Source organism: Phacochoerus africanus, chromosome 6 (assembly GCF_016906955.1).
Source record: "Phacochoerus africanus isolate WHEZ1 chromosome 6, ROS_Pafr_v1, whole genome shotgun sequence".
In the NCBI taxonomy this organism is placed as follows: Eukaryota; Metazoa; Chordata; class Mammalia; order Artiodactyla; family Suidae; genus Phacochoerus; species Phacochoerus africanus.
The window spans coordinates 47141875-47166426 of NC_062549.1; the positions used below are offsets into that span (position 1 = coordinate 47141875).

Below are 24552 nucleotides of genomic sequence, written 5' to 3' on the forward strand. Positions count from 1 at the left end.
AATAAAAATAAATAAAAAAGTAAAAAATACCTCAAGACAAATGACAATGAAAACACAACCATTCAAAATCTGTGGAATGCTGCAATAGCAGTTCTCAGAGGGAAGTTTATAGTTATACAGGCCTTCCTCCAAAAAAGAAGAAAAATCAAATCAACAACTTAACCTACCATCTTAAAGAACTAGAAAAAGAACGAACAAAACCTAAAGTCAGCAGAAGGAGGAAATCATAAAGATCAGAGAGGAAATCAATCATATAGAGATTCAAAAAACAATAGAAGAAAATCAATAAAACCAAGAGCCGGTTCTTAGAAAGAATAAGCAAAATTGACAAACCTCTAGCCAGACTCACCAAGAAAAAAAAGAACCCAAATAAACAAAATAAGAAATGAAAAAAGGAGAGGAGTTCCCATTGTGGTGCAGCAGACATAAATACGACTAGTATCCATGAGGATGTGGGTTCGATCCTTGGCCTTGCTCAGTGGGTCAGGGATCCAGCATTGATGTGAGCTGTGGGTAGGTCACAGATGCGGTTCGGATTCCATGTTGCTGTGGCTGTGGCTATGGATAGTAGCTGTAGCTCCAATTCAGTGCCTACCCTGGAAACTTCCATATACTGCAGGTGCAGCTCTAAAAATCAAAAAAAGAAGAAAAGAAATGAAAAATGAGAAATCTCACAAATACTGCAGAGATACAGAAAACCATATGAGAATTCTATGAATGATTTGATGTCTACAAATTTGAAAGCCTAGAAATGTACAGCTTTCTAGAGATACACAACCCACCAAAACTGAATCAAGATATACATCATTTAAACAGACCCATCATTAGAAGTGAAATTGAATATGTAATAACACTCCGTACAAGCAAAAGTCCAGGACCAGATGGCTTCACAGGCAAATTGTACCAAACATAGAAGGACATATACCCATCCTTCTTAAACTTTTCCAAATGATTGAAAAAGAAGGAACACTCACAAAGACATTCTGTGAAGCCACCATCACCCGAATACCAAAACCAGACAAAGATGATTGTAAAAAAAGAAAATTATAGGCCAGTATCTTTCATGAATATAGATGCAAAGATTCTCAACAAAATTTTAGCCAACCAAATCCAATAATAAAAATCATACACCATGACCAAGTGGGATTCATCTCAAGTTCACAAGAATTGTTCAACATATGCAAATCAATCAACATCATACACCATATTGACAAAAGAAAAGTAAAAAAACGACATGATCATCTCAGTAGATGCAGAAAAAGCATTTGACAAAGTCTAATATCCATTCATGATAAAAAAAAAAAAAACCCTTACCAAAGTGGGTATAGAGGGAAAATGTCTTAACATAATTAAAGCCATTTATGACAAACCAACAGCCAGTAAGTCATATTAGAGAAATGCAAATCAAAACCACTATGAGGTACCACCTCACACCAGCCAGAATGGCCATCATCAAAAAATCTACAAACAAGAAGTGCTGGAGAGGGTGTGGAGAAAAAGGAACCCTATTACACTGTTGGTGGGATTGTAAATTGGTGCAACCACTGTGGAAAACAGTATGGAGAGTTCTCAGAACACTAAAAATAGAACTACCATTTGATGCAGCAATCCCACTTCTGGGCATCTATCTAGAGAAAACCATGACTCGCAAAGACACATGCACTCCAATGTTCATTGCAGCACACTTCAATAGCCAAGACATGGAAACAGCCTAAATGTCCATCCGCAGAGGAGTGGATCAAAAAGAAATGGTACATATACACAATGGACTATTACTCAGCTATTAAAAGGAAAGAAATAATGGCATTTTCAGCAACATGGATGGACCTAGAAATTATCATGCTAAGTGAAGTCAGCCATAATGAGACACCAACATCAAATGCTTTCACTGGCCTGTAGAATCTGAAAAAAGGACAGACTGAACTTTGCAGAACAGATGCTGACTCACAGACATTGAAAAACTTAGGGTCTCTGGAGGAGACAGTTTGGGGGGTGGGGGGATGTGCTTGGGCTGTGGGATGGAAATCCTGTGAAATCAGATTGTTATGATCATTATACAACTACAGATGTGATAAATTCATTTGAGTAATAAAAAATAATAAATAATAGAAAAATTAAAAAATAAAATTGTACCCCAAAAGATTAAATACCTAAGAATAAACATGACCAAGGAGGTGAAAACTTATATGCTATATTAAACATTAATCAAGGAGGAGTTCCATTGTGGCATAGCAGAAAGGAATCTGATTAGTATGCACGAGGACATGGGTTTTATCCCTGGCCTCACTCAGTGGGTTAAGGATCCAGCATTGCATTGCTGTGAGGTGTGGTGTAGGTTGCAGACGCAGCTTGGATCCTCTTGCTGTGGCTGGGGCATAGGCCAGCAGCTGTAGCTGTGATTAGACCCCTAGGCTGGAAACTTCCATATGCTACCGGTGCACCCCCCCGCAAAGACCAAAACCCCATTGAATCAAGGAATTAAAGAGGATTCAAAGAAATAGAAAGAAATCCTATGCTGCTCGTGGATTGGAAGAATTAATATTGTTTAAATGGCCGTACTACCCAAAGTAATCTGTAAATTTAATGTGATCCCTATCAAGATACCCTTGACATTTTTTTTATAGAACTAGAAAAAAAAATCCAAAAATTTATGTGGAACCATGAAAGACCCATTATCGCCAAAGCAGTCCTGGGGGGCGGGGGGGGGGGGGGGCGGGACAAGCAGGAGGCTTAACTTTCCCAGACTTCAGATGATACTACAAAGCTACAGTAATCAAGACATTGTGGTAATGGTACAAAAACAGACATACAGACCAATGTAAAAGAACATAGAGCCCAGAAATAAACCCAGACACCTAATGGTCAGTTAATATTCAACAAAGTAGGAGAGAATATAAAATGGGAAAAAGTCAGTATCTTCAGCAGGTGGTGCTGGGAAAACTGGACAGCTGCATGTAAATCAGTGAAACTGGAACACCCTTCACACCATGCACAAAATAAACTCAAAATGGCTTAAAGACTTTAACATAAGAAAAGACATCATAAAGCTCCTAGGAGAGAACATAGGCAAAACATTCTGTGACATCAACTCTACAAATGTCTTCTTATGTCAGTCACCCAAAGCAATAGAAATAAGAATGAAAATTAGCCAATCAGACATAATCAAAATTAAAAGCTTTTGCACAGCAAAGGAAACCGTAAAAAAACAACAACAAACATGCAAGGGCAACCTATGGAATGGAAGAAAATAGTTGCAAATGATGCTACCAACAAGGGCTTAATCTCCAAAATAAGACTACAAATAGTAGCAAGGGTTTGTAGAAAATGGAGCCCTCTTGCACTGTTGGTAGGAATATAAATTGGTACAACCACTATGGAAACAGTATGGAGGATCCTCAGAAAACTAAATATATTACTACCACTTGATCCAGCAATCCCATTCCTGGGCATATATCCAGACAACACTTTGATTCAGAAATACATGCACCCCTATGTTCATTACAGCACTGTCCACAATAGCCAAGACGTGGAAACAACCTAAATGCCCATAGACATTACAAAGGTGTGGTACCTGTACTCGATGGAATACTGCTCAGTCAAAAAGAACAAAATGCCATTTGCACCAATGTGGATGGAACTAGAGATTCTTGTACTAAGTAAGTCAGAAAGAGAAAGATGAGTACTATATGATATAACTTATATGTGGAATCTAAATTTTGTATGGCACAGATGAACCTTTCTACAGACCAGAAAGAGACTCACAGACATGGACAGCAGACTTGCGGTTGCCAGTGCAGAGGAAGAGGGAGTGGGATCGACTGGGAGTTTGGGGTTAATAGTGACAAACTTACATCAAGAATGGATAGGCAGGAGTTCCCTTTGAGGCTCAGTGATAGGGAACCTGACTAGTATCCATAAAGATGAGGGTTCAATCCCTGGCCTCACTTAGGAGGTTAAAGATCTGCCACTGCTGTGAACTGTGGTGTAGGTAGCAGTCGCTGCTCAGATCTGGCGTTGCTGTGGATATGCTCCGATTCAACTCATAGCCTGGGATCTGTCATCTGTCATGGCTGCAGCTGTAAAAAGCAAAACAAGCAGAATGGATAGACAATGAAGTCCTGCTGTATAGCATAAGGAATGATGTCCAGTCACTTGTGATGGAAAATGATGAAAGATAACATGAGAAAAAGAGTGTATAGATATATGACTGTGTCACTTTGCTATACAGTGGAAATTGACAGAACAATGTAAATCAACTATAATAAGAAAATTTAAAAATATGTAGTGTATTTAGTTATCATTTTAAAAAAATTTGTACTTTTCCATAATATTTCTTTTTAAGGGAGTTCTAGATTCATTGATCATATATCTATAGCTAATATGCTGCCTAAGCCTCAAGAACCCAAACTTTAGTTATACATTGCTCTTTTGGGAAAATATGAACCGATTGATAGCTTTTTTTTTTTTTTTGTCTTTTTGCCTTTTCTAGGGCCACTCCCGCGGCATATGGAGGTTCCCAGGCTAGGGGTCTAATCAGAGCTATAGCTGCCGGTCTGTGCCACAGCCACGGCCACACAGGATCTGAGCTGCGTCTGCGACCTACACCACAGCTCATGGCAACCCCAGATCCTTAACCCACTGAGAGAGGCCAAGGATCGAACCTCAACTTCATGGTTCCTAGTCGGATTCATTAATCCCTGAGCCATGACAGGAACCCCGATTGATAGCTTTCTATGTTAGAATGTGATTTCCAAAAATTCATTGTTTACGTATGTCAACTACATATTATTTATAAACTACTATGTTAGAAACTCGTAGGGACTGTCCACTTGAGCCATAATTCTTTCAACCATTTTTTTTTAAACTGGAAAATTTAATAAAGTTCAATATAGTGAGGAGCTTTTTTCTTTTCTTTTTTCTTTTTTGGCCATTGTGTGGCATGTGGACTTCGTGGGCCAGGGATCAGATCTGAGCCACAGTTGCAACAGTGCTGTATCCTTTAAACCACTGTGCCAGGCTGGATTTTGAACCTTCATCCTGGCGCTACAGAGATGCTGCTGATCCCATTGCACCACAGCGGAAACTCTGTGAGCTTTTTTTTTTTTTTTTTTGTCTTTTTGTTGTTGTTATTGTTGTTGTTGCTATTTCTTGGGCTGCTCCCGCGGCATATGGAGGTTCCCAGGCTAGGGGTTGAATCGGAGCTGTAGCCACTGGCCTACGCCAGAGCCACAGCAACGCGGGATCCGAGCCGAGTCTGCAACCTACACCACAGCTCACGGCAACGCAGGATCGTCAACCCACTGAGCAAGGGCAGGGACCGAACCCGCAACCTCATGGTTCCTAGTTGGATTCGTTAACCACTGCGCCACGACGGGAACTCCTGTGAGCTTTTTAATATATAAAGTCCTACATGGAAGTTAAGAAATCAGAAACATATCACTCTTTTCAGCTTATCTTCCAGTTTAGTACTTCCTGTCAGCTCTTCTGATTGGTATTTCATTCATTCATTGAGTTTTTGTTCAATCTGTTGTATTTTTCATTTCTGGAAGTCTGCTTCATTTGTTTCTAAATCTTGTTCCCTGCTAATGTTTTTAAGCTCCTCTTTTATATTCCTTCCTAATGATACCAAATATGTAAAGTGTTGATATGTTTCATCTAGTCCTCTCTTAGGATGCCTTGTTGCAAGTATATATTTTGTGGTGTTCAAATGTGGATTGCTCATTTTTCTTGGAGCTTGATCCTTGAGAATTCCTTGAGTCATAATTTTAAGTTTATTTCCTATAGAAAAGCTGTTTGTCTGTGAGTCTTGTTTTACCAATATGAAACTACTTTAATCTCTGCTTGTCGTTTTTTGGGTCATTTGGGTAGTTAATATGTATTTGGACCAGAGGCTTGAGTGAAGGCCAACCTGTGTTACAAACTTAGATGTTTTACTTCTTTCCTTCACCCTGTGTCAGGTTCAAGACAGGCAAGTTTCTTTACTATCTCCTTTTGTGTTGTAGACTTTGTTCTTCTTTCACCCTTTAGTTCTGCCCTCTTCTTCTATTTCTTATCTTGAATTTTTTTCATAGTACTCATTTCCCAAACAGATATCAAAGGCGAGCCTAAGTTTTTTTATGGTTTACAGATATCTACAGGGTAGGGCAAAAGTTGGCTGTGGCCCTTGGTAACATCTTAGGATTTATATTTCTCATTTAGTCTTCAGAAATTTTTTAAAATGCTTTTTTAGGTGTTCTTCCTGTGGTTTATTGAACACTGATAGTGCCCATTGATCCTTGGCCTTGCTCAGTGGGTTAAGGATACAGTGTCGCTGCAAGCTGTGGCATAGGTTGCAGATGTGGCTCTAGCGCAGGCTGGTAGCCACAGCTCCAATTTGACCCCTAGCCCAGGAACTTCTGTGTGCCACAGGTGCGGCCCTAAAAGGAAAAATAAATTAAAAAATAAAAACTTTTTTAATCAAAAAATTCTTAGATCACTCAAAAAAATAGGGTTATCAGGGTTATTTGCTGTCAGAAAATGGAAGATTGGAAGTAACATTGTTTGCTCCTTTTTTTTTTTTTTCCCCAGGCTGCACTTGCAGCATTTGGAAATTCCCAGGCTAGATGTTGAATTGGAGGTACAGCTGCTAGCCTGTGCCATAGCCACAGCAATGCAGGATCTAAGCCATGTCTGCAGTCTACACCACAGCTCACAGCAATACCAGATCCTTAACCTACTGAGTGAGGCCAGGGATTGAACCCAAATCCTCATGGATACTCGTCAGGTTTGTAATCCATTGAGCCGCAATGGGAACACCACTCTTCTCTTTTTTTTTTCTTCTTTTTTAAAAAACTTTATTGAAGTATAATTTATTTAAAATATGTAGATTTCTGCTATACAGCAGTGACTTATATATGTGTATGTGTTATACAAGGATATATATACACAAAGATATATAAATAAACACTCACAAAGGAATTCCCGTCGTGGCACAGAGGAAACGAATCCGAGTAGGAACCATGAGGTTGCGGGTTCAATCCCTGGCCTCACTCAGTGGGTTAAAGATCCAACATTGCCATGAGCTGTGGTGTAAGTTGCAGACGTGGCTTGGATCTGGCGTTGCTGCGGCTGTGGCGTAGGCCGGCAGCAGCAGCTCCCATTAGACCCCTAGCCTGGGAACCTCCATATGCAGCAGGTGCAGTCCTGAAAAGACAAAAAATAACCCCAAAAAACACAAGGATATATATACACGCACAAGGATATGTATATATGTATACACATACAAGGATATATATATGTATGTATGTATGTATGTATGTATATAAATCCTTTTTCATACTCTCTTCCATTATCGTTTACCACAGGATATTGAATATAGTTCCATGTGCTATAAAGACCTTGTTTATCCATCCTATATATAATAATAATTTGTCTGTTAATCCCAAACACGCAGTCTTTTCCTCCCTCATCCACACCCCCTAGGTTCTCTGTCTTTGAATCTGTTTCTGTTTCATAGATATGTTAATTTGTCATATTTTAGATTCCACATGTAAGTGATAACATATAGTATTTGTCTTTTTCTTTCTTACTTCATTTAGTGTGATAATCACTAGGTTCATCACTGTTGCCACAAATGGCATTATTTCATTCTTTTTTATGGCTGAGTAATATTCCATTACATTTATGTACCTTTTCCTTATCCATTAATTTGTCAGTGGACATTTAGGTTGTTTCCATGTCTTGGCTGTTGTAAATAGTGCTGCTGTAAACATAGACATATATATATCTTTTCAAATTATAGTTTTGTCTGGGTATATACCAATGAGTGGGATTACTTAATCATGTGATAACTGTTTTTAGTTTTTTGAAGAGCCTCCATACTGTTTTCCATAGTGGCTGCACCAGTTTACATTCTAACCCTCAGTATAAAAGGGTTCCCTTTTACTTAAAAAAATTTTTTTTTAATTATAGTTGATTTGCAGTGTTCTGTCAGTTTCTGCTATACAATAAAGTAACCCAGTTATACGTGTGTGTGTGTGTGTGTGTGTGTGTGTGTGTGTATACACATTCCTTTTTTTCACATTATCCTCCATCATATTCCATCACAAGTGATGAGATAAAGTTCCTTTGGCTATACAGCAGAATCTCATTGTTTATCCATTCCAAATACAATAGTTTGCATCTACTAACTCCATACTCCCACTCCCTCCCCCTCCCTCTTGGCAACCACAAGTCTGTTCTCCATGTTCATGAGTTTGTTTCTTTTCTGTAGATAGGTTCATTCATGCTATATATTAGATTCCAGATAGAAGTGAAATCGTATGGTATTTGTCTTTCTCCTTCTGACTTAATTCATTTAGTATGAGAGTCTCTAGTTCCATCCATGTTGCTGCAGATGGCATTATTTTCTTTTTTATGGCTGAGTAATATACCTCTTCTTTATCCATTCATCTGTCAATGGACATTTAGATTGTTTCCATGTCTTGGCTATTGTAAATAGTGCTGCTGTGAAAATAGGGGTGTATATATCTTTTTTTTTTCTTTTTGTCTTTTAGGGCTGCACCCACAGCATATGGAGATTCCCAGGCTAGGGGTCTAATGGGAACTGTAGCCACCCCCCTACAGCGGAGCCACCGCAACATAGGATCTGAGCTGCATCTTTGACCTACACCACAGCTCACAGCAATGCCAGATCCTTAACCCACTGAGCAAGGCCAGGGATCAAACTCGCATCCTCATGGATGCTAGTTGGGTTCATTAACCACTGAGCCACGATGGGAACTCCTATCTTTTTTTAATTATAGTTTTATCTGGGTATATACTGAGTAGGGATTACTTAATCATATGGTAACTATTTTTAGTTTTTTGAAGAGCCTCCATACTGTTTTCTATAGTGGCTGCACCAGTTTACATTCTCACTTACAGTGTAAGAGGTTCCCTTTTCTCCACATACTATCCAGTATGTACTATTTGTAGACTTTAGTGATGGTCATTCTGACCAGTGTGAGGTAGTACTTCAGTGTAGTTTTGATTTGCATTTTTCTGATAATTAGCCATGATGAACATCTTTTCATGTGTCAAGTGGCCATCTGTATGTCTTTTTTGGAGAAATGTCTATTCAGGTCTTCTGCCCATTTTTTGACTGGGTTGCTTGCTTTTTATTATTGAATTATATTAGCTATTCGTATGTTTTGGAAATTAAGCCCTTGTCAGTCCCATGCCATTTGCAAATATTTTCTCCTAATCCATAGGTTGTCTTTTCATTTTGCTTATGGTTTCCTTTGCTGTGGAAAAGAGTATAAGTTTGATTGGGACCCATTTGTTTTTGTTTTATTTCCATTGCCTTGGAAGACTGATGTAATAAATGATTGATATGATTTATATCAGAAAATGTTCTGCCTCTGTTCACTTGTAGGAATTTTATGGTGTCATTTCTTTTTCTGTCCGTGCCCATAGCATGCCGAAGTTCCCAGGCCACAGCAGTAATCTAAGCCACAGTAGTGACAATGCCAGATCCTTAACTGCTAGGCCACCAGGGAACTCCATTGGTGTCCTGTCTTATATTTAAGTCTTTAAGCCATTTTGAATTTATTTTTTATGTGTGGTATGAGTGTGTTTCATTCGTTTATATCCAGCTTTCCCAGCACCACCTGCTGAAGAGACTTTTTCCTCATTGTAAATTCTTGCCTCCTTTATCAAAGATTAATTGTCCTTAGGTGTGTAGATTCATTTCTGGGCTCTCTATCCTGCTCTCTCTTCTGTCTATTGATTCTTTTGCTTGTTTTTATGCCAGTAACACATGGTTTTGATTATTGTAGTTTTGTAGTATTGTCTGACTGTCCAGAACGATTATGCCTCCTGTTTTTCTTTTTCTTCAAGATTGCTTTGGCAATTCTGGGTCTTTTATGGTTCCATAAAAATTTTAGGATTATTTGTTCTAGTTCTACGAAAAGTGTCACGGGTAATCTGATAGAGTTCACATTAAATCTGTAGATTGTTTTGGGCAATATGGCCATTTTAACAATATTAATTCTTCCAATCCAAGAGTGTGGGATATCTTTCCATTTCTTTGAATCATTTCTAGTTTCCTTTATTAATGTTTTGTGGTTCTCAACATATGTCTTTCACCTCCTTGGTGAGGTTTATTCCTCAGTACTTTATTTTAGGGCATATGACTTTAAAAGGAATTGTTTGTTTACTTTCCCTTTCTGATATTTCATTAGTGTAAAGAAATGTAATGGATTTAATGATAATCTTGCTACCTTGCTGAATTCATTTATCAGTTTTAGTAGTTTTTGTGTGGCATCTTTAGGGTTTCCTCTAATTTGATCATATCATCTCCATGTAATGACAAATTTACCTCTTCCATACCATTTGAATACCTTTCATTTCTTTTTTCTTGTGTGATTGCTGTGGCTAGGACTCAAATACTACATCTAAGAGAAGTGATGAGATTGGGTATGCTTGTATTGTTCCAGATTTTAGCAGGAAGTCTTTTAGTCTTTCACCATTGAGTTTTACATTGGCTGTGGGTCTGTCATAAATAGCTTTTATTAGATTGTTCCCTCTGTATCCACTTTCATAAGGGTTTTTATGAATGAATGTTGAATTTTATCAAATCCTCTTTCTACATCTGTTGAGATAATCATGTGATTTTTGTCTTTTGTTGATGTGGTTGTATTATTCATTGTCTTTTGTCTCACAGTGTTTTTTAATTTCCTTTTTGATCCTTTTTTTTTTCTTTTTTTTTTTTAGTAGCATGTTGTTTAGTCTCCATGTAATTGTTTTTTTCTCATTTCTTTTTCTGTGGTTGATTTCCAGTTTGATGCCGTTGTGGTCAGAAAAGATGCTTGAAAAAATAATTTCTATACTTTTAAATTCGTTGAGGCTTGTTTTGTGCCCTACTATGTGGTCAGTCCTAGAGAATATTCCATGTGAACTTGAAAAGAATGTGTATTCTTTTTTTTTTGGATGTAATGTCCTGAAGCTATCAATTAAGTCTGACTGTTCTGTTATCTCATATAGGATCTGTGTTGTCTTACTGATTTTCTGTCTTGAAGATCTTTCCATTTATGTGAATAGGATGGTAAAGTCTCCTACTGTTACTGTATTCCCATCAATTTCTTTTTTTTTTTTTATCCAACTACATGACATTTTATTTCTCTTTTTTGACCATTTTTTTAATATAATTTTTTTTATTTTCCCACTGTACAGCAAGGGGGTCAGGTTATCTTTACATGTATACATTACAATTACATTTTTCCCCCACCCTTTGTTCTGTTGCAACATGAGTATCTAGACAAAGTTCTCAATGATATTCAGCAGGATCTCCTTGTAAATCTATTCCATCAATTTCTCCTTTTATGTCTGTTAGTATATGTTTATGTATCCTCTCCTGGTATTGATCCTTTTATCATTATATAGTGTATAGTGTATTTTTTTTTGTCTTTTTTGTTGTTGTTTCTTTTTTTTTAAGGCCACACCTGTGGCATATGGAGGTTCCCAGGCTAGGCTTTGAATCAGAGGTGCAGCTGCTGGCCTATACCACAGCCACAGCAACACCAGATCCAAGCCACATCTGCAACCTGCACCACAGCTCACAGCAATGCTGGATCCTTAACCCACTGAGCGAGGCCAGGGATCAAACCTGCATCCTCATGGATGCTAAGTCAAATTCGTTTCTGCTGAGCCACGACAGGAACTCCCACAGTGTACTTTTTTTTTAATCTTTGTAACTTTTGTGTTAAAGTCTGTTCTGAGTATTGTAACCTCCACTTTCTTATCATTTCAGCTTGCATGAAATGTCTTTTTTCCATTCCCTCACTTTCAGTATGTGTGTGGCCTTTTCCCTAAAGTGCGTCTCTTTTAGGCAGCATATTCTAAGCTCTTGTTTTTTGAATCCAGTCTGTCACTCTGTGTCTTTTGATTAAAGCATTCAGTCCATTGATATTTAAAATAATTATTGATAAATATGTATTTATTGCTATTTTAAACTTCGATTTCCCATTGACTTTATATTTCGTTTTTGTCCCTTTTTCTTTTTGTGTTTACTTTTGTAGTTTGTTTTCTTTTTATTCTTTTGTATTATACTTATGTTTTCTTCTGTTTGGTTTTTGTGAAACTGTTGTATGTTTTTTACTTGTGATTTTCCTGTTTTTCAAGTATGTTAACTCTTTCTTATATCTGTTTACTTTAGAGTGGTAGACATATAGACTCAAACACATTCCAGGAGGCATGGAGAGACTACATTTTCTGACCCTCCTCCCTCACATTTATGAGTTTGATATCCTCTTTTGTATCTTTATGTTCATCCTTTTGCTGTTCATTGTGGTCATTTCTTTCACAGAAAGTTTTGTTTTTTTAATCTGTTTACTGGCTTATTTAAGTGATTTACATTCCATTTGTGATTTTTCACTTTCCTATAAATTTCCTCTTTTCTGTTTTGGGAAGACCTTTCAAATTCTCCTTTACTTTAGGTTTAGTATTGCTGACTTTAGTTTTTGCTTGTTTGAGAAGTTCTTCATCTCTACTTCTATTCTAAATGAGAGTCTTGCTGGGTGGAGTATCCTAGGTTATAGATTTTTCCCTTTCAGGACTTTGAATATATCTTTCCACTCCCTTCCAGCCTGCAACCTTTCTGTGGAGAAATCATGTGATACCATTATGGGAATTTCCTTGTAATAACACTTAGTTTCCTCTTGCTGTCTTAAGAATCCTCTCTTTATATTTTCATTATTATATATTCTATTTATGTTATTATAATATGTCTTGGTGTAGGTCTGTTTTGGTTTATTGTGTTCAGGAACTTCTATGCTTCCTGAACCTGGATATTTTTTTTTTTCCTTCTTTAGGTTTGGGAAGTTTTCAACCATAATTTCTTCAAATGCATTTTTCAATCCTCTTTTCTCTTTCTTCTCCTTCTGAGATCCCAATTGTGTAGATTGGCATGCTTTATATTATCCTATAAGTCTCTTATATTCCTTTAATTTTTGGCATTTGAGTTTCCGTCTGCTGTTCTAATTGGGTGATTTCCATTATTCTATCTTCCATTTCACTTACTCCTCCTTTTGAATTTTTCATTCTGCTATTCATTACCTTTAATTCAGCTTTCATATCTGCAAATGAATTTTGTAATTTTTCTTGGCTCCTCCTCATAGTTTGTAGTGTTTTTTTTCAGTAATCTGGATTTCTATAAATAGCCTTTCTTAATTCCTTCAGTATTTTCATTATCTCCTTTTTGAACTCGGTATCTGTAAGACTGAAGATGTCTGTTTCATTGTTTACTCTTTCAGGGGAATTCTCTTTACCTTTTGAGAGTAGTTCCTTTCCTTCATTTTACTTATATTTCTCATACTTTTTGAGTTTAGGAGAAACAGTTATCTCTTGTGGTCTTTAGGACTGATTTTATATAGGAATGTCACTGTGTAACCTGCTTGGGTTTAATATTTTTTGGTGTGAGGGCTTTGTTTAGTATAGATGCCTGCCACCTCTTATCTCAGTGTATGCTGATTACTGTCTCCTTGATAGGATATGTGATTTATGTTGTGGTGACCAGAACTCTGGTTGTCAATGCCCTGTCAGGGGCTGGGTCTGCTCCCTAGTTGTTGGAGTACATTTCTGAGCTGCAGGTGTGAGATAGGTGTGATTGGAGCATTCCCATTTGGAGAGGAGCCACTGATTATTAGTCTACCAGAGCTTATCACAAGTGAGTGTGCTCTGTTGTGTCACACTTTACCTGTTATGCAGGCTCACAGAGTACACTGTTGTTGCCACTGCCCTCAGCCCTCCCTCAACTGGGGGAATGCCAGAAATTGGCCTTAATGTCTCTCTAGCATGTTATCACAAGGCCACCAGGGCAGATCCACTGAAGTCAGGTTATAGGACTATGGCACACCTGGAACCACTCTAGGAGCAATGGAGCCAGCTCAGACCCTGACTACATTCCCTTTCCCCACCCCCACAACCCCAAAGCCCACAGCTGCTAACACCAGACTGTCCCAGCTGCAGGAGCATCTGTTCATTTGGATGTCCCACAAACACTGAATTTACACAGCCAGTGACAGAGGTGTAAATATATGGCTCACTTAGCCACTGGGAGAGATTTCAACCCTGCTTCCTATGTCACATGGCCCCTGGAACTCAATTGTGTTTTCAGCCCTACTTCTGCATTTGGATAGCCTGCTGGTATCTGCTGCTGGGGCCCACCAAGGTGGTGGTCAGTGTGGGAACCAACCAAGGCAGTGGCTAGGACACATGAGCCTGCCTAGTTTGGAGCTTCTCCCAGAGCTCTTAGAGGTGGACACCAGCACCACGTGGAAAAAGAGGCTGCAGTGGCAGCCCACCCCCTTTCTTCACAGCCACTTAACATTGATGCTTCTTTTCTATGATGGGCCTGGGTTTCCACAAACACTCTTGGTTTTTGCTATACCACACTCCAGTCCCTCAGGCTTTCTCCATGTCACCAACACCAGTCCTCTTCCTGAGGTTGTCCTCTAAACCCTGAGCTCCAACACCAGCAGACACGTGCCTGAAGCTGGGGCAAGCAGGGCAATGACATGGACAGTCTGTGTTGGTCTCACTGTCCTGCTTGCCACAAACTGGTCTCACTGTCCTGCTTGCCACTTCACAGCACTCTCCTATGAAGTTCCTTTTCTGTCCCAACTGATCTCCCCACCAGTGAGGGGGCTTCCCAGGGTGTGGGAACTTCTCCTAATTTTCAGCTCCCTCACAAGGGTGCAGGTCCCATCCTGCTTCCTCTTTTTTTTTTCCCTTTCATCTTACCTAGTTACTTAGAGATCTTTCTTGTCTTTTCAGGTGTTTGAGGTTTTTTGCTAGTGTTCAGTAGATTTTCTGTGAGAATTATTCCACATATAGATGCATTTTTTATGTATTTGTGGGAGGAGGAGAGTTCCACATCCTACTGCTGCACCATCTTGATTGGCGTCCCTTTTTTTTTTTTTTTTTTTGGCCACGTGCATGCCCTGTGAAGTTTCCCAAGCCAGGGATCAAATCTGATCCACAGCAATGGCAATGCCAATCCTTAACCTATTAGGCCACCCAAGAATTCCCCCCCCTTTCTTTTTTGAAAGAATGAGTAGCTTTATTATTTAGAAGCTTGCATTCCAAAAAATTATGGTATTACACAGAAGATTGAAGAAATTAAAATCCTAATTCTGATTATCCATTGAGACATTAAGTATATAGTCTTCCCGAAATCTCTTCATTGAGGAGTGAGAGGCAGGGACAGTGTAGGAAGGGAGATAGAGACTAATAGAAGGAAGTAAAACTGAAAGCATTGCTGAATTTGTATAAATGTTTCTTCCTTCTAGGGTGTTTCCTATGATCCCTAAATATGAAAAACACTATCAGTTTAAAATCAATATTTGTTTCAAACTGCTCATTTTGATTTTAGATACTGTTGTTTTGGTTCCTTGCTATGAAGACGGAGGAAATTATGTGTACTTTCTGTGCTTCCCTTTCCCCACTTCATGTCAGTCCCCTTTTCCTCCCCCTTTTAGGTGACTTTTCTGCCTGTGGTATTTTTTTCTTAAGCTTCAAAGTCAGTAACAGTCAGAACGTATCTGTGTTGATCATTCTCCCTTTCTTTTTCGTGGAATGCAGTGTGCTCTTTTGGTTTGTAGGTGCAGTTCTTTTTTGCTTCATGAACTTTTCTGTTATATCTTTTAAAACATTTTTTATATTTGCTGGGTTCTCTACAGTTAAAACATAACTCTACTTTTATTAATTCACTTTTTCCCTCCACATTGATTTCTTCTTCATTCCTTATGGCTTTCTTAAGCTTTCACTATAGCAGAAATTCAGATTTCAGTTGTATTACAGTTTTCTTCCTCACCAGCTATGTTATGTGACCTTGAGAAAATTACTTAGCTTTTTTGTACCTGTTTCCTCCTGTGCAGAATGAAAACAATAATAGTACCTCTATTTTACAGGCTTTTTGTGAGAGTTACATAAGGTGCTACTAATAAAAGTATTTATAACAGCAGAAACAGTGTGGGTATTTCTCATTTATTTAATCCTGAAGTGGTGTGTTAGAGTTCTCAGTTTATTTACTTAGCATTCATTCCCATTTAATTTCATTGTGGTTTTTTCATCATCAACTTTTTTGTTCTTATTTTATTACTTTCCTGTTCTTAATCTTTTTTAAATTCTTTCTATTTTGGGGTTATTATTTCTTGCAGATTCTCTGTCTTTTGCATGTTCTGTTCCAGTCTCTCTCTTTTTTTCCCATCTGGATGCGGAGTGTCTTTGCTGTTTTCTCTCATGTTGCAGCTGTTTGAAGTAAAATACCCTGTCCAGATATCATTTGCTCTATGGAACATCATATACATTCTATGCAAGTATTACTTTCTAAAGCCAGTTTGTGAGGCAAAAGTTGAATGTGGTTGTATTCACTCCTATACATGTTAGCTTGCTCATAAAGAACAGAATTATCAGAGTTCCCATTGTGGCTCATTGGTTAACGAATCTGATTAGCACCCATGAAGACACAGGTTCAATCCCTGGCCTTGCTCAGTGGGTTAGGGATCTGATATTGCTGTGGGCTGTGGTGTAGGTCACAGACAAAGCTCAGATTCTGTGTTGCTGTGGCTGTGGCTGTGGCTGTGGCCAGCAGCTACAGCTCTGATTCAGCCCCTAGCCTGGGAATCTCCATATGCCATGGCTGTGGCCCTAAAGAAGAAAAAAAAAAAAAAAAAAAAAAAAAACAACAACAAAAATTATCCTAGTGGCCTCACAGTGTCATTATGGCAACATGCTTACAGGCCCATTGCTTGTTCCATCTAATTTGTATTTCTTTTTTTTTCCTTTTTTTTTACTTTTATTTATTTATTTATTTATTTTGGTCTTTTTGCCATTTATTGGGCTGCTCCTGCAGCATGTGGAGGTTCCCAGGCTAGGGGTCTAATCAGAGCTATAGCTGCCGGCCTACGTCAGAGCCACAGCAATGCGGGATCTGAGCCGCGTCTGCAACCTACACCCAGCTCACAGCAACACCGGATCGGTAACCCACTGAGCAAGGGCAGCAATCGAACCCGCAACCTCATGGTTCCTAGTCGGATTCGTTAACCACTGCGCCACGACGGGAACTCCTCTAATTTCTCTTTCTATTGCCTGAGGACATTGAATAGAGGAAATGGGGTGCTCAGGTGAAGCTATGTGTAGGTCTTTCTTGGGACTAGATTTAAATATGTACCAGGGAGTATATCCTTTCCCAGAAGAGAATAACCTAGTACTTTAGATTATTTGACTAATTTGTTAAGGATGCCTGGAAGCTGTGCCTTTGGTGTGTCAGTCCCACTTACTCATTCTCCATGCCATTGGTCCCTTCTCAGCAGTCCATCAGCAGTTGTTTTCTCTTTCCTGCTGAGGCTATTTTTTCCCAAATTTGTACTATTAGTAAGAATTCTCAGATTTAGACAGGTGGTTTTTTTGTTTGTTTGTTTTTTAGACTTTTGCTAATACTTTTTTTTTCTTTTTTTTATTACTCAAATGAATATTTCCCATCTGTAGTTGTATAATGATCATAACAATCTGATTTCACAGGATTTCCATCCCACACCCCAAGCACATCTCCCCACACCCCAGACTGTCTCCTCTGGAGACCATAAGTTTTTCAATGTCTGTGAGTTAGCATCTGTTCTGCAAAGAAGTTGTCTGTCCTTTGTTCAGATTCCACATGTCAGTGAAAGCATTTGATGTTGGTGTCTCATTGTATTGCTGACTTCACTTAGCATGATAATTTCTAGGTCCATCCATGTTGCAAAAAATGCTGGTATTTCATTCTTTTTAATGGCTGAGTAATATTCTATTGTGTATATTTACCACATCTTCTTGATCCACTCCTCTGTTGATGGACATTTAGGGTGTTGCCATGTCTTGGCTATTGAAAAGAGTGCTGCAATGAACATTGGAGTGCATGTGTCTTTGTGAGACATGGTTTTCTCTGGATAGATGCCCAGAAGTGAGATTGCAGGATCAAATGGTAGTTCTATTTTTAGTTTTCTGAGGAATCTCCATACTGCTTTCCACAGTGGTTGCACCAATTTACAATCCCACCAACAGTGTCATAGGGTTCCTTTTTCTCCACACCCTATCCAGTACTTTTTGTTCGTAGACTTTTTGATGATGGCCATTCTGGCTGGTGTGAGGTGGTACCTTATAGTGGTTTTGATTTGCATCTCTCTAATAATGAGTGATGTTGAACATCCTTTCATGTGTTTCTTGGCCATCCATATGTCTTCTTTGGAGAATTGTCTATTGACATCTTCTGTCCATTTTTCGATGGGGTTGTTTGTTTTTTTGGTATTGAGCTGTAGGAGGTGTTTATAAATTTTTGGAGATTAATCCCTTATCAGTTGCTTCACTTGGAAAGATTTTCTCCCATTCTGTGGGTTGTCTTTTTGTTTTGTTTAGGGTTTCCTTTGCTGTGCAGAAACTTTGAAGTTTGATAAGGTCCCATTTATTTATTTGTGTTTGTATTGTCAATACTCTAAGTGGTGGATCTGAGAAGATGTTGCTGTCATTTATGTCAGAGAGTGTTTGGCCTATGTTTTCCTCTAGGAGTTTGATAGTGTCTGGTCTTCTATCTAGGTCTTTAATCCATTTTGAGTTTATTTTTGTGTAAGGTGTTAGGGAGTGTCCTAATTTCATTCTTTTCCATGTGGCTGTCCAGTTTTCCCAGCACCACTTATTGAACAAGCTGTCCTTTCTCTATTGTATATTCTTGCCTCCTTTGTCATAGATGAGTTGGCTGTAGGTGCGTGGGTTGAATTCTGGGCTTTCTATCTTGTTCCACTGATCTCTGTTTCTGTCTTTGTGCCAGTACCATACGGTTTTGATGATTGTTGCTTTCTAGTATAGTCTGAAGTCCAGGAGCCTGATGCCTCCAGCTTCATTTTTCTTTTTCAGGATGTCTTTGGCTATTCTGGGTCTTTTGTGCTTCCAAACAAACTTTAATATGTTTTGTTCGAGTTCTGTGAAAAAAGTCCTTGGTAATTTGATAGGAATTGCATTGAATCTGTATATTGCCTTAGGTAATATAGTCATTTTGATAGTATTAACTCTTCCAATCCACGAGCATGGTATATCTTTCCATCTATTTGTGTCAATCTTTGATTTCTTTCATCAATGTCTTAGAGTTTTCAGAGTACAGGTCTTTTGTCTCTTTAGGTAGGTTTACTCCTAGGTATTTTATTCTTTTGGATATGATGGTAAACAGGATGGCTTCCCTAATTTCTTTTTCTGCTCTTTCATTGTTAGTGTATAGAAATGCAGTTTTGTAGCACCTTTTAATGGGCTGGTGGGGGGTGTTTGGAATCAGTTGCATCAGTTTTTTGGTTCTTTGTACAGCCACCTTTTTGAAGTTTATGGCTTGGAGTTATGCTTTTCTTGATTAATTATAGCTGTGGAGTTTTATTTGTTCTTGGATGGGGAGGAGTTGAGAGAATGATTGTGCAGCTGGTAACTTTTTTCCATCTTTCATTTATTTCATTAGCATTAGTACAGAGAGAGGATATGCTCTAGATTTATTCCACCAAATCGTTCCTATTTCTGCTAAAGCAATTTTCTCTTTAAATAGAGTTGACTTTCTTCTTCTGCATGTCTATAGCTTCTACATATAAATGTGCTACTGTCTTGATGTCTCATTTCTTTAGGCTTGCACCAGCTACTCTTCTGTATTCCCTGCCTTTTGTTCTTTTTCAGCCCCCTCTTAGTTTTCATACTCACCTAGTTCCCGTACTTTCCTTGAATTTCGTCTATTTTCATTCTGTGCATTAAACATAATGATTATTTGAACTCTATCCACCCTGATTTGAATTTTTAAAGACCGTGAGTTGGAGTTCTTGCAAGCCATTGAAGAAGGCCAGTAACGGAAGGATTTCGGTTTTTCAATACTATTTTACTTAATATTTTTACTAAGATATATAAGATAAAGCTGACTTTTCTTTACTATATTAAAGTTTAAAATTAGCATCCTCTGACAGGAAACCTTTAAGACTATTTAGGATAATGATAACAGCAGTTTTTTTGACAACTGCTGTACTTATTAGAAAATGTAAAATGATATAAGAATGAATGGAAAATCATTCTCTGAGTTTGAATCTCTGCAAGTCATTCTTCTAGGTCCTTTCCAAAGACTCAGAGGCAGTGTAACAGCCTGGTTAATAGCTGGGGCTCTTATTCAGGTAGACCTATACAATCTCAGTTCTTCCATGTGACAGATTTTTTATTTTTTGCATGTTACTTAACCCAAGTCACTGTTCCTTTATTGGTTAAAATTGGGATAGTAGTGTAAAAGTAGTGATGAATTAGATAAAGATTAAATGAAATTTTTTTAGAAACAGTTTTAAGTTAGTATTTGGAAATACACAGATTTAAATTACTGATATACAAACTATCTGCATTCAGAAAACTTATGGTCTTTCTTTTAGTGGAGCTGTAGTATAATTATAACAGATGTAGAAATTGATAAATATCTAGGAGTTATATAGTTAAAGTTTTGTGGGAGTTCTTCACAGCAGATGTTACTTTTAATTTTCTCTTTTTTTTTTTCTTTGCTTTTTAGGGCCACACCTTTGGTATATGGAAGTTCCCAGGCTAGGAGTCAAATTGGAGCTGCAGCTGCTGGCTACACCATAGCCACAGCAACGCCAGATCCAACCATGCCTGTGACCTATACCACAGCTCACAGCAATGCCAGATCCTTAACCCACTGAGAAAGTTCTTTAATTAGAGAACTCTTGCAGTAGTCTTGGCATGAAGTGAAAAGACCAGAAATGACTGTGATCACTCACCATAGCAGTTTCACTAACTATATTTTCCTCATTGAACAAGTGTTTGAAATTATGTTAATTTTGACAGGTTCAAAATCAACATGCAAAAGAAGAATCTCTTGCTGATGATCTCTTTAGGTAAAGTTTTATTTCAGCTTTCTCATGTATCTTTGTATGTAAAATTCATTTCTATTCATAGGGTTTAAATATTTGTTTCTTCTCTCCTTAGAAATAGACACTTAGTACCTTTACCTAAAGAATATTTTGTCTTGTTTTTAATAAATGTATTTCTTTTTACTACTTGAGTACATCTTAATGAAGTTTATTGGATACAGCTTCAAGGTTTGGGCTTAATTCGCTTGTACTGTATCCCAAGATATTTAAAATTTATATGGGGCATTTAGGCAAAAGAAGTTTTCTGAGCTGGCTGAATTTGGATGATAAATTTATAAGATTTTCAGTTCTCAGTAGAATTATAAATGAATGAGTTTTGAAATAAGACAAGTAAATACCAGACCATTTGTTTACTTTTATTTGACACATACGTTCAAATAAGAGGCTGGATTCGAGTTTCAAAGCAGGTTTTTGTGGAAGTGTTAGAGGAGTTTTAAAGTGGGATTATGATTCAATTCTGATTTAGTTTTTTCGGCATTTGTGCAGGCCCAACAAACCTTATAATAATTTGCTCTGAAATACTTATAAAATACAATATTATAGGTAGATTCTGACTAGGGGAGAGTAATGTTTTACCAAAAAATACTCTATTTTTGAGTCTGTTTTGTAGCAAATTTGATTCTTTAATTTCATTATTGAAAGTATTGGCAAATAGTGCTCATTTTCATAAGTAAAATCAGATGAAAATATATAGTTGCCAACCTACGTTTGTTTAATTGCTATAGGAGAAAATTTCATAAAATAATTATATTTTAGGTTCATTATGCTCCTTTGTACAAATGGTATAATTTAATTTGGGGATGGAGAGGTCTATTTGAAGCCATCCTGGAAGAAGTATAAAAACATGTATATTTAAACTATTATTTTCATCAGTTATTTTAATGCTTCTACAGGATGTTTTGGTGTTTTATTTTTGCCAAATATTCATCAAAGCAACATCAAAAGGATAAATGACAATAAAAATATCAGTGCTTAATATCTAATCCTAAGAATAAAATTAGCATTCTTATTCTGTTTGTCAAAGTGTGACAATATTTTCAAAGCCCTTTAACTTTAAGTGAGAAAAATGCTATCATTTATCTTGGTATTATTTATCCCTGTTTCTTTCCTTGCAGATATAATCCTAATGTAAAAAGAAGACGATAAAGAAGCCATGGAAAAACATTTTCTATTAAGCATTTACTTTGGGTTATCTCTGGGATATATGCGTATAGTGTATAGAAGATTTAAGTATATGACCTAAATTTATTAAATAAAATGCACAAAATTCCATTTCTTTCTTTTTTTTTTTGTCTGTTCTAGGGCCCCATGTGCGGCATATGGAGGTTACCTGGCTAGGGGGTCTAATTGGAGCTATTGCCGCTGGCCTACGCCAGAGCCACAGCAGTGCCAGATCTGAGCTGGGTCTGCAACATACACCACAGCTCACAGCAATGCCAGATCCTTAACCCTCTGAGCGAGGCCAGGGAGCGAACCCGAAACCTCATGGTTCATACTCAGATTCATTAACCACTGAGCCACGACAGGAACTCCTTTATTTCTTTTATATGTGACAGTTTTGTTCTGTTTTCAGTCTTTGTTATCTCATCTCTTATGATAATTCTTTTCATTTTTAAATGAGATTTTAATTTATCTATCAGTTAATATAGTCATAATTAATACAGTCAAAATCTGAAAGTACAAAAGGGTAAAAGATTAAAAGGTCTCCTTTCTACCACTGTCCTAGCTGTTTGCTTCCCCTCCTTTGAAAAAAATTCATGATACTCATTTCAAATGAGTCTTTACAGAAATTTTTAGTGCCTATTCAAATTTCTGTGCTATCATTTTTCAGTAATTTCCTACAAAAATAATAGCATAATATGTGTAATGTTCTCTATCTTGCTCTTTTTTACTGACTAGATTGAAAGGTTATAGTCATAATAACATAATTTTTTTTCTTTCAATTATTTTTTCTTTTCCATTATGCTGTAATCTTCCCTGAGTAGAAGTAACCCAGGTGGAATGGATTCAGTGTTGAAGATGTCACCAAAACATTATTCTAGTAATGGAAACAAAAGTGGAAGACTTCATCAGGCTTGTGGATAAACCTCTCTAGAATGAGATAAGACTTGTTTGATGGTGTTCTGAGCTGCTTAGAATGCTATTTTCTTTTGTTTTGTTTTGTTATCTGTGAAGTAGAAATGGTATGATTGTCTTTTTTCTTATAGGGAGATAAGGAAAAAATCAATGCCTTTTTTCAAATTTTGTCACATGGACAGCTTTAGTTGTACATTCAAATTAGAGTAAAGTTGTACTTCCCATGTGGCTCACAGCAGAATTAGATTATTCTTTAAATAATCTAAAAACTGATGCATTTTGTCTTAGGAGGTAGAACAAGCTTTTTGTGCTGACTGAAAACTTCCTAGTCTCACATAGGTTCTACCTAATCTAACTTTTTAGGTTGTGAGAGATAGAAAAGTATGAAAAGTTATATCATAAATTAATATGTAGTGTTGCTTGATCCTCATGGAAGATTCAGTATGCCTTCATATTCAACAAAGGAAAATCACTGCATTTCTGGCTAAGATACTTTGCACTCTTTTGTTTTGTTTTGTTTTGTTTTTTGCTTTTTAGGGCCATACCTGCTGCATATGGAAGGAAGTTCCCAGGCTAGGGGTCAAATTGGAGCTACTGCTGCTGGCCTATGCCACAGCAGCAGCAATGCAGGATCTGAGCTGCATCTTTGACCTACACCATAGCTCAAGGCAGTGCCAGATCCCCTACCCACTGAGCAAGGCCTCCTCATGGATACTGGTCAGGTTCCTTAATGCCTGAACCACAAGGGGAATTTGATACTTTGTAGTCTTGGTCAGCCTTTAGAACATGTTTCTTTCAGGAGATAGTTTGTAAATGTCATAGTTTTTTCTGTTTTGTTTGTTTCATTACCCCTTCAAATTATTTGTTGAGGAAAATTATTAAATATGTATTTTATATAAAACATTGCCTCCTACAACACTGAAAGAATTCAAAGATTAATGAATAATGGGCTCTCTACTCTCTAGGTATAATCTAAAAGCACAAACACTCCAGGACTAATGATCTAAGTTTCTAAAAGTCCTTTAAGTTCTGTTTAATGTAGAAAATGTTGTTAAATAGATGGAAGATGTTTGCTTTGCATACATCCTTAAGTGGTGCACAATTTTAATAAAGCTGTTAGCTCTGCCCTGAACAACTTCAGTCACAGAAATGCTTATACTTTTTTCCACTGGCTTTATTGGGCACTCTTTTTTCCTAAGCCTTTATGTGTTTTTAAGAGAAAGAGAAGGGGCTATGATTTGCCACCTTCCTTTCTTCCTCAGTCAGATGAGTTGGAACTGTGACCCCATTTTTGACCGGGGTTGCTGTAGGTGGAGGGAGGAAAGAGGTAGTCTGGCCTTTGGCCTCAATCTAATTGTCCATTGCCTAGCTGCACTTTTGAAGCATACCCCCTTCCCTTTCTTTAGGCATAATATTCTTTCTACCCAAAAATATCTTCCTTACAGATTTCTTCCCGTTTCCACAACTTAGACCTTGTGGTTAACTGGTCACACTAGTGGGAATCTATATCTGCTTATTTGAATGATCGTAT

General features: G+C 37.5%; 1 protein-coding gene across 4 annotated transcripts in view; it reads left to right on the top strand.

Annotated features, from left to right (window-relative positions):
• The window catches only part of NBN (nibrin), a 64165-nt gene extending 41948 nt beyond the window's left edge, over positions 1-22217 (top strand). For all 4 annotated transcript variants that reach the window (XM_047783637.1, XM_047783638.1, XM_047783640.1 and 1 more), the window contains 2 exons: positions 20860-20909; positions 22061-22217. In XM_047783637.1, coding sequence (XP_047639593.1) covers positions 20860-20909; positions 22061-22091 — 81 coding nt within the window. In that variant the 3' untranslated portion in view covers positions 22092-22217. The remainder of the gene's footprint in view (positions 1-20859; positions 20910-22060) is intronic.
• The last annotated feature ends 2335 nt before the right edge of the window (positions 22218-24552 follow it).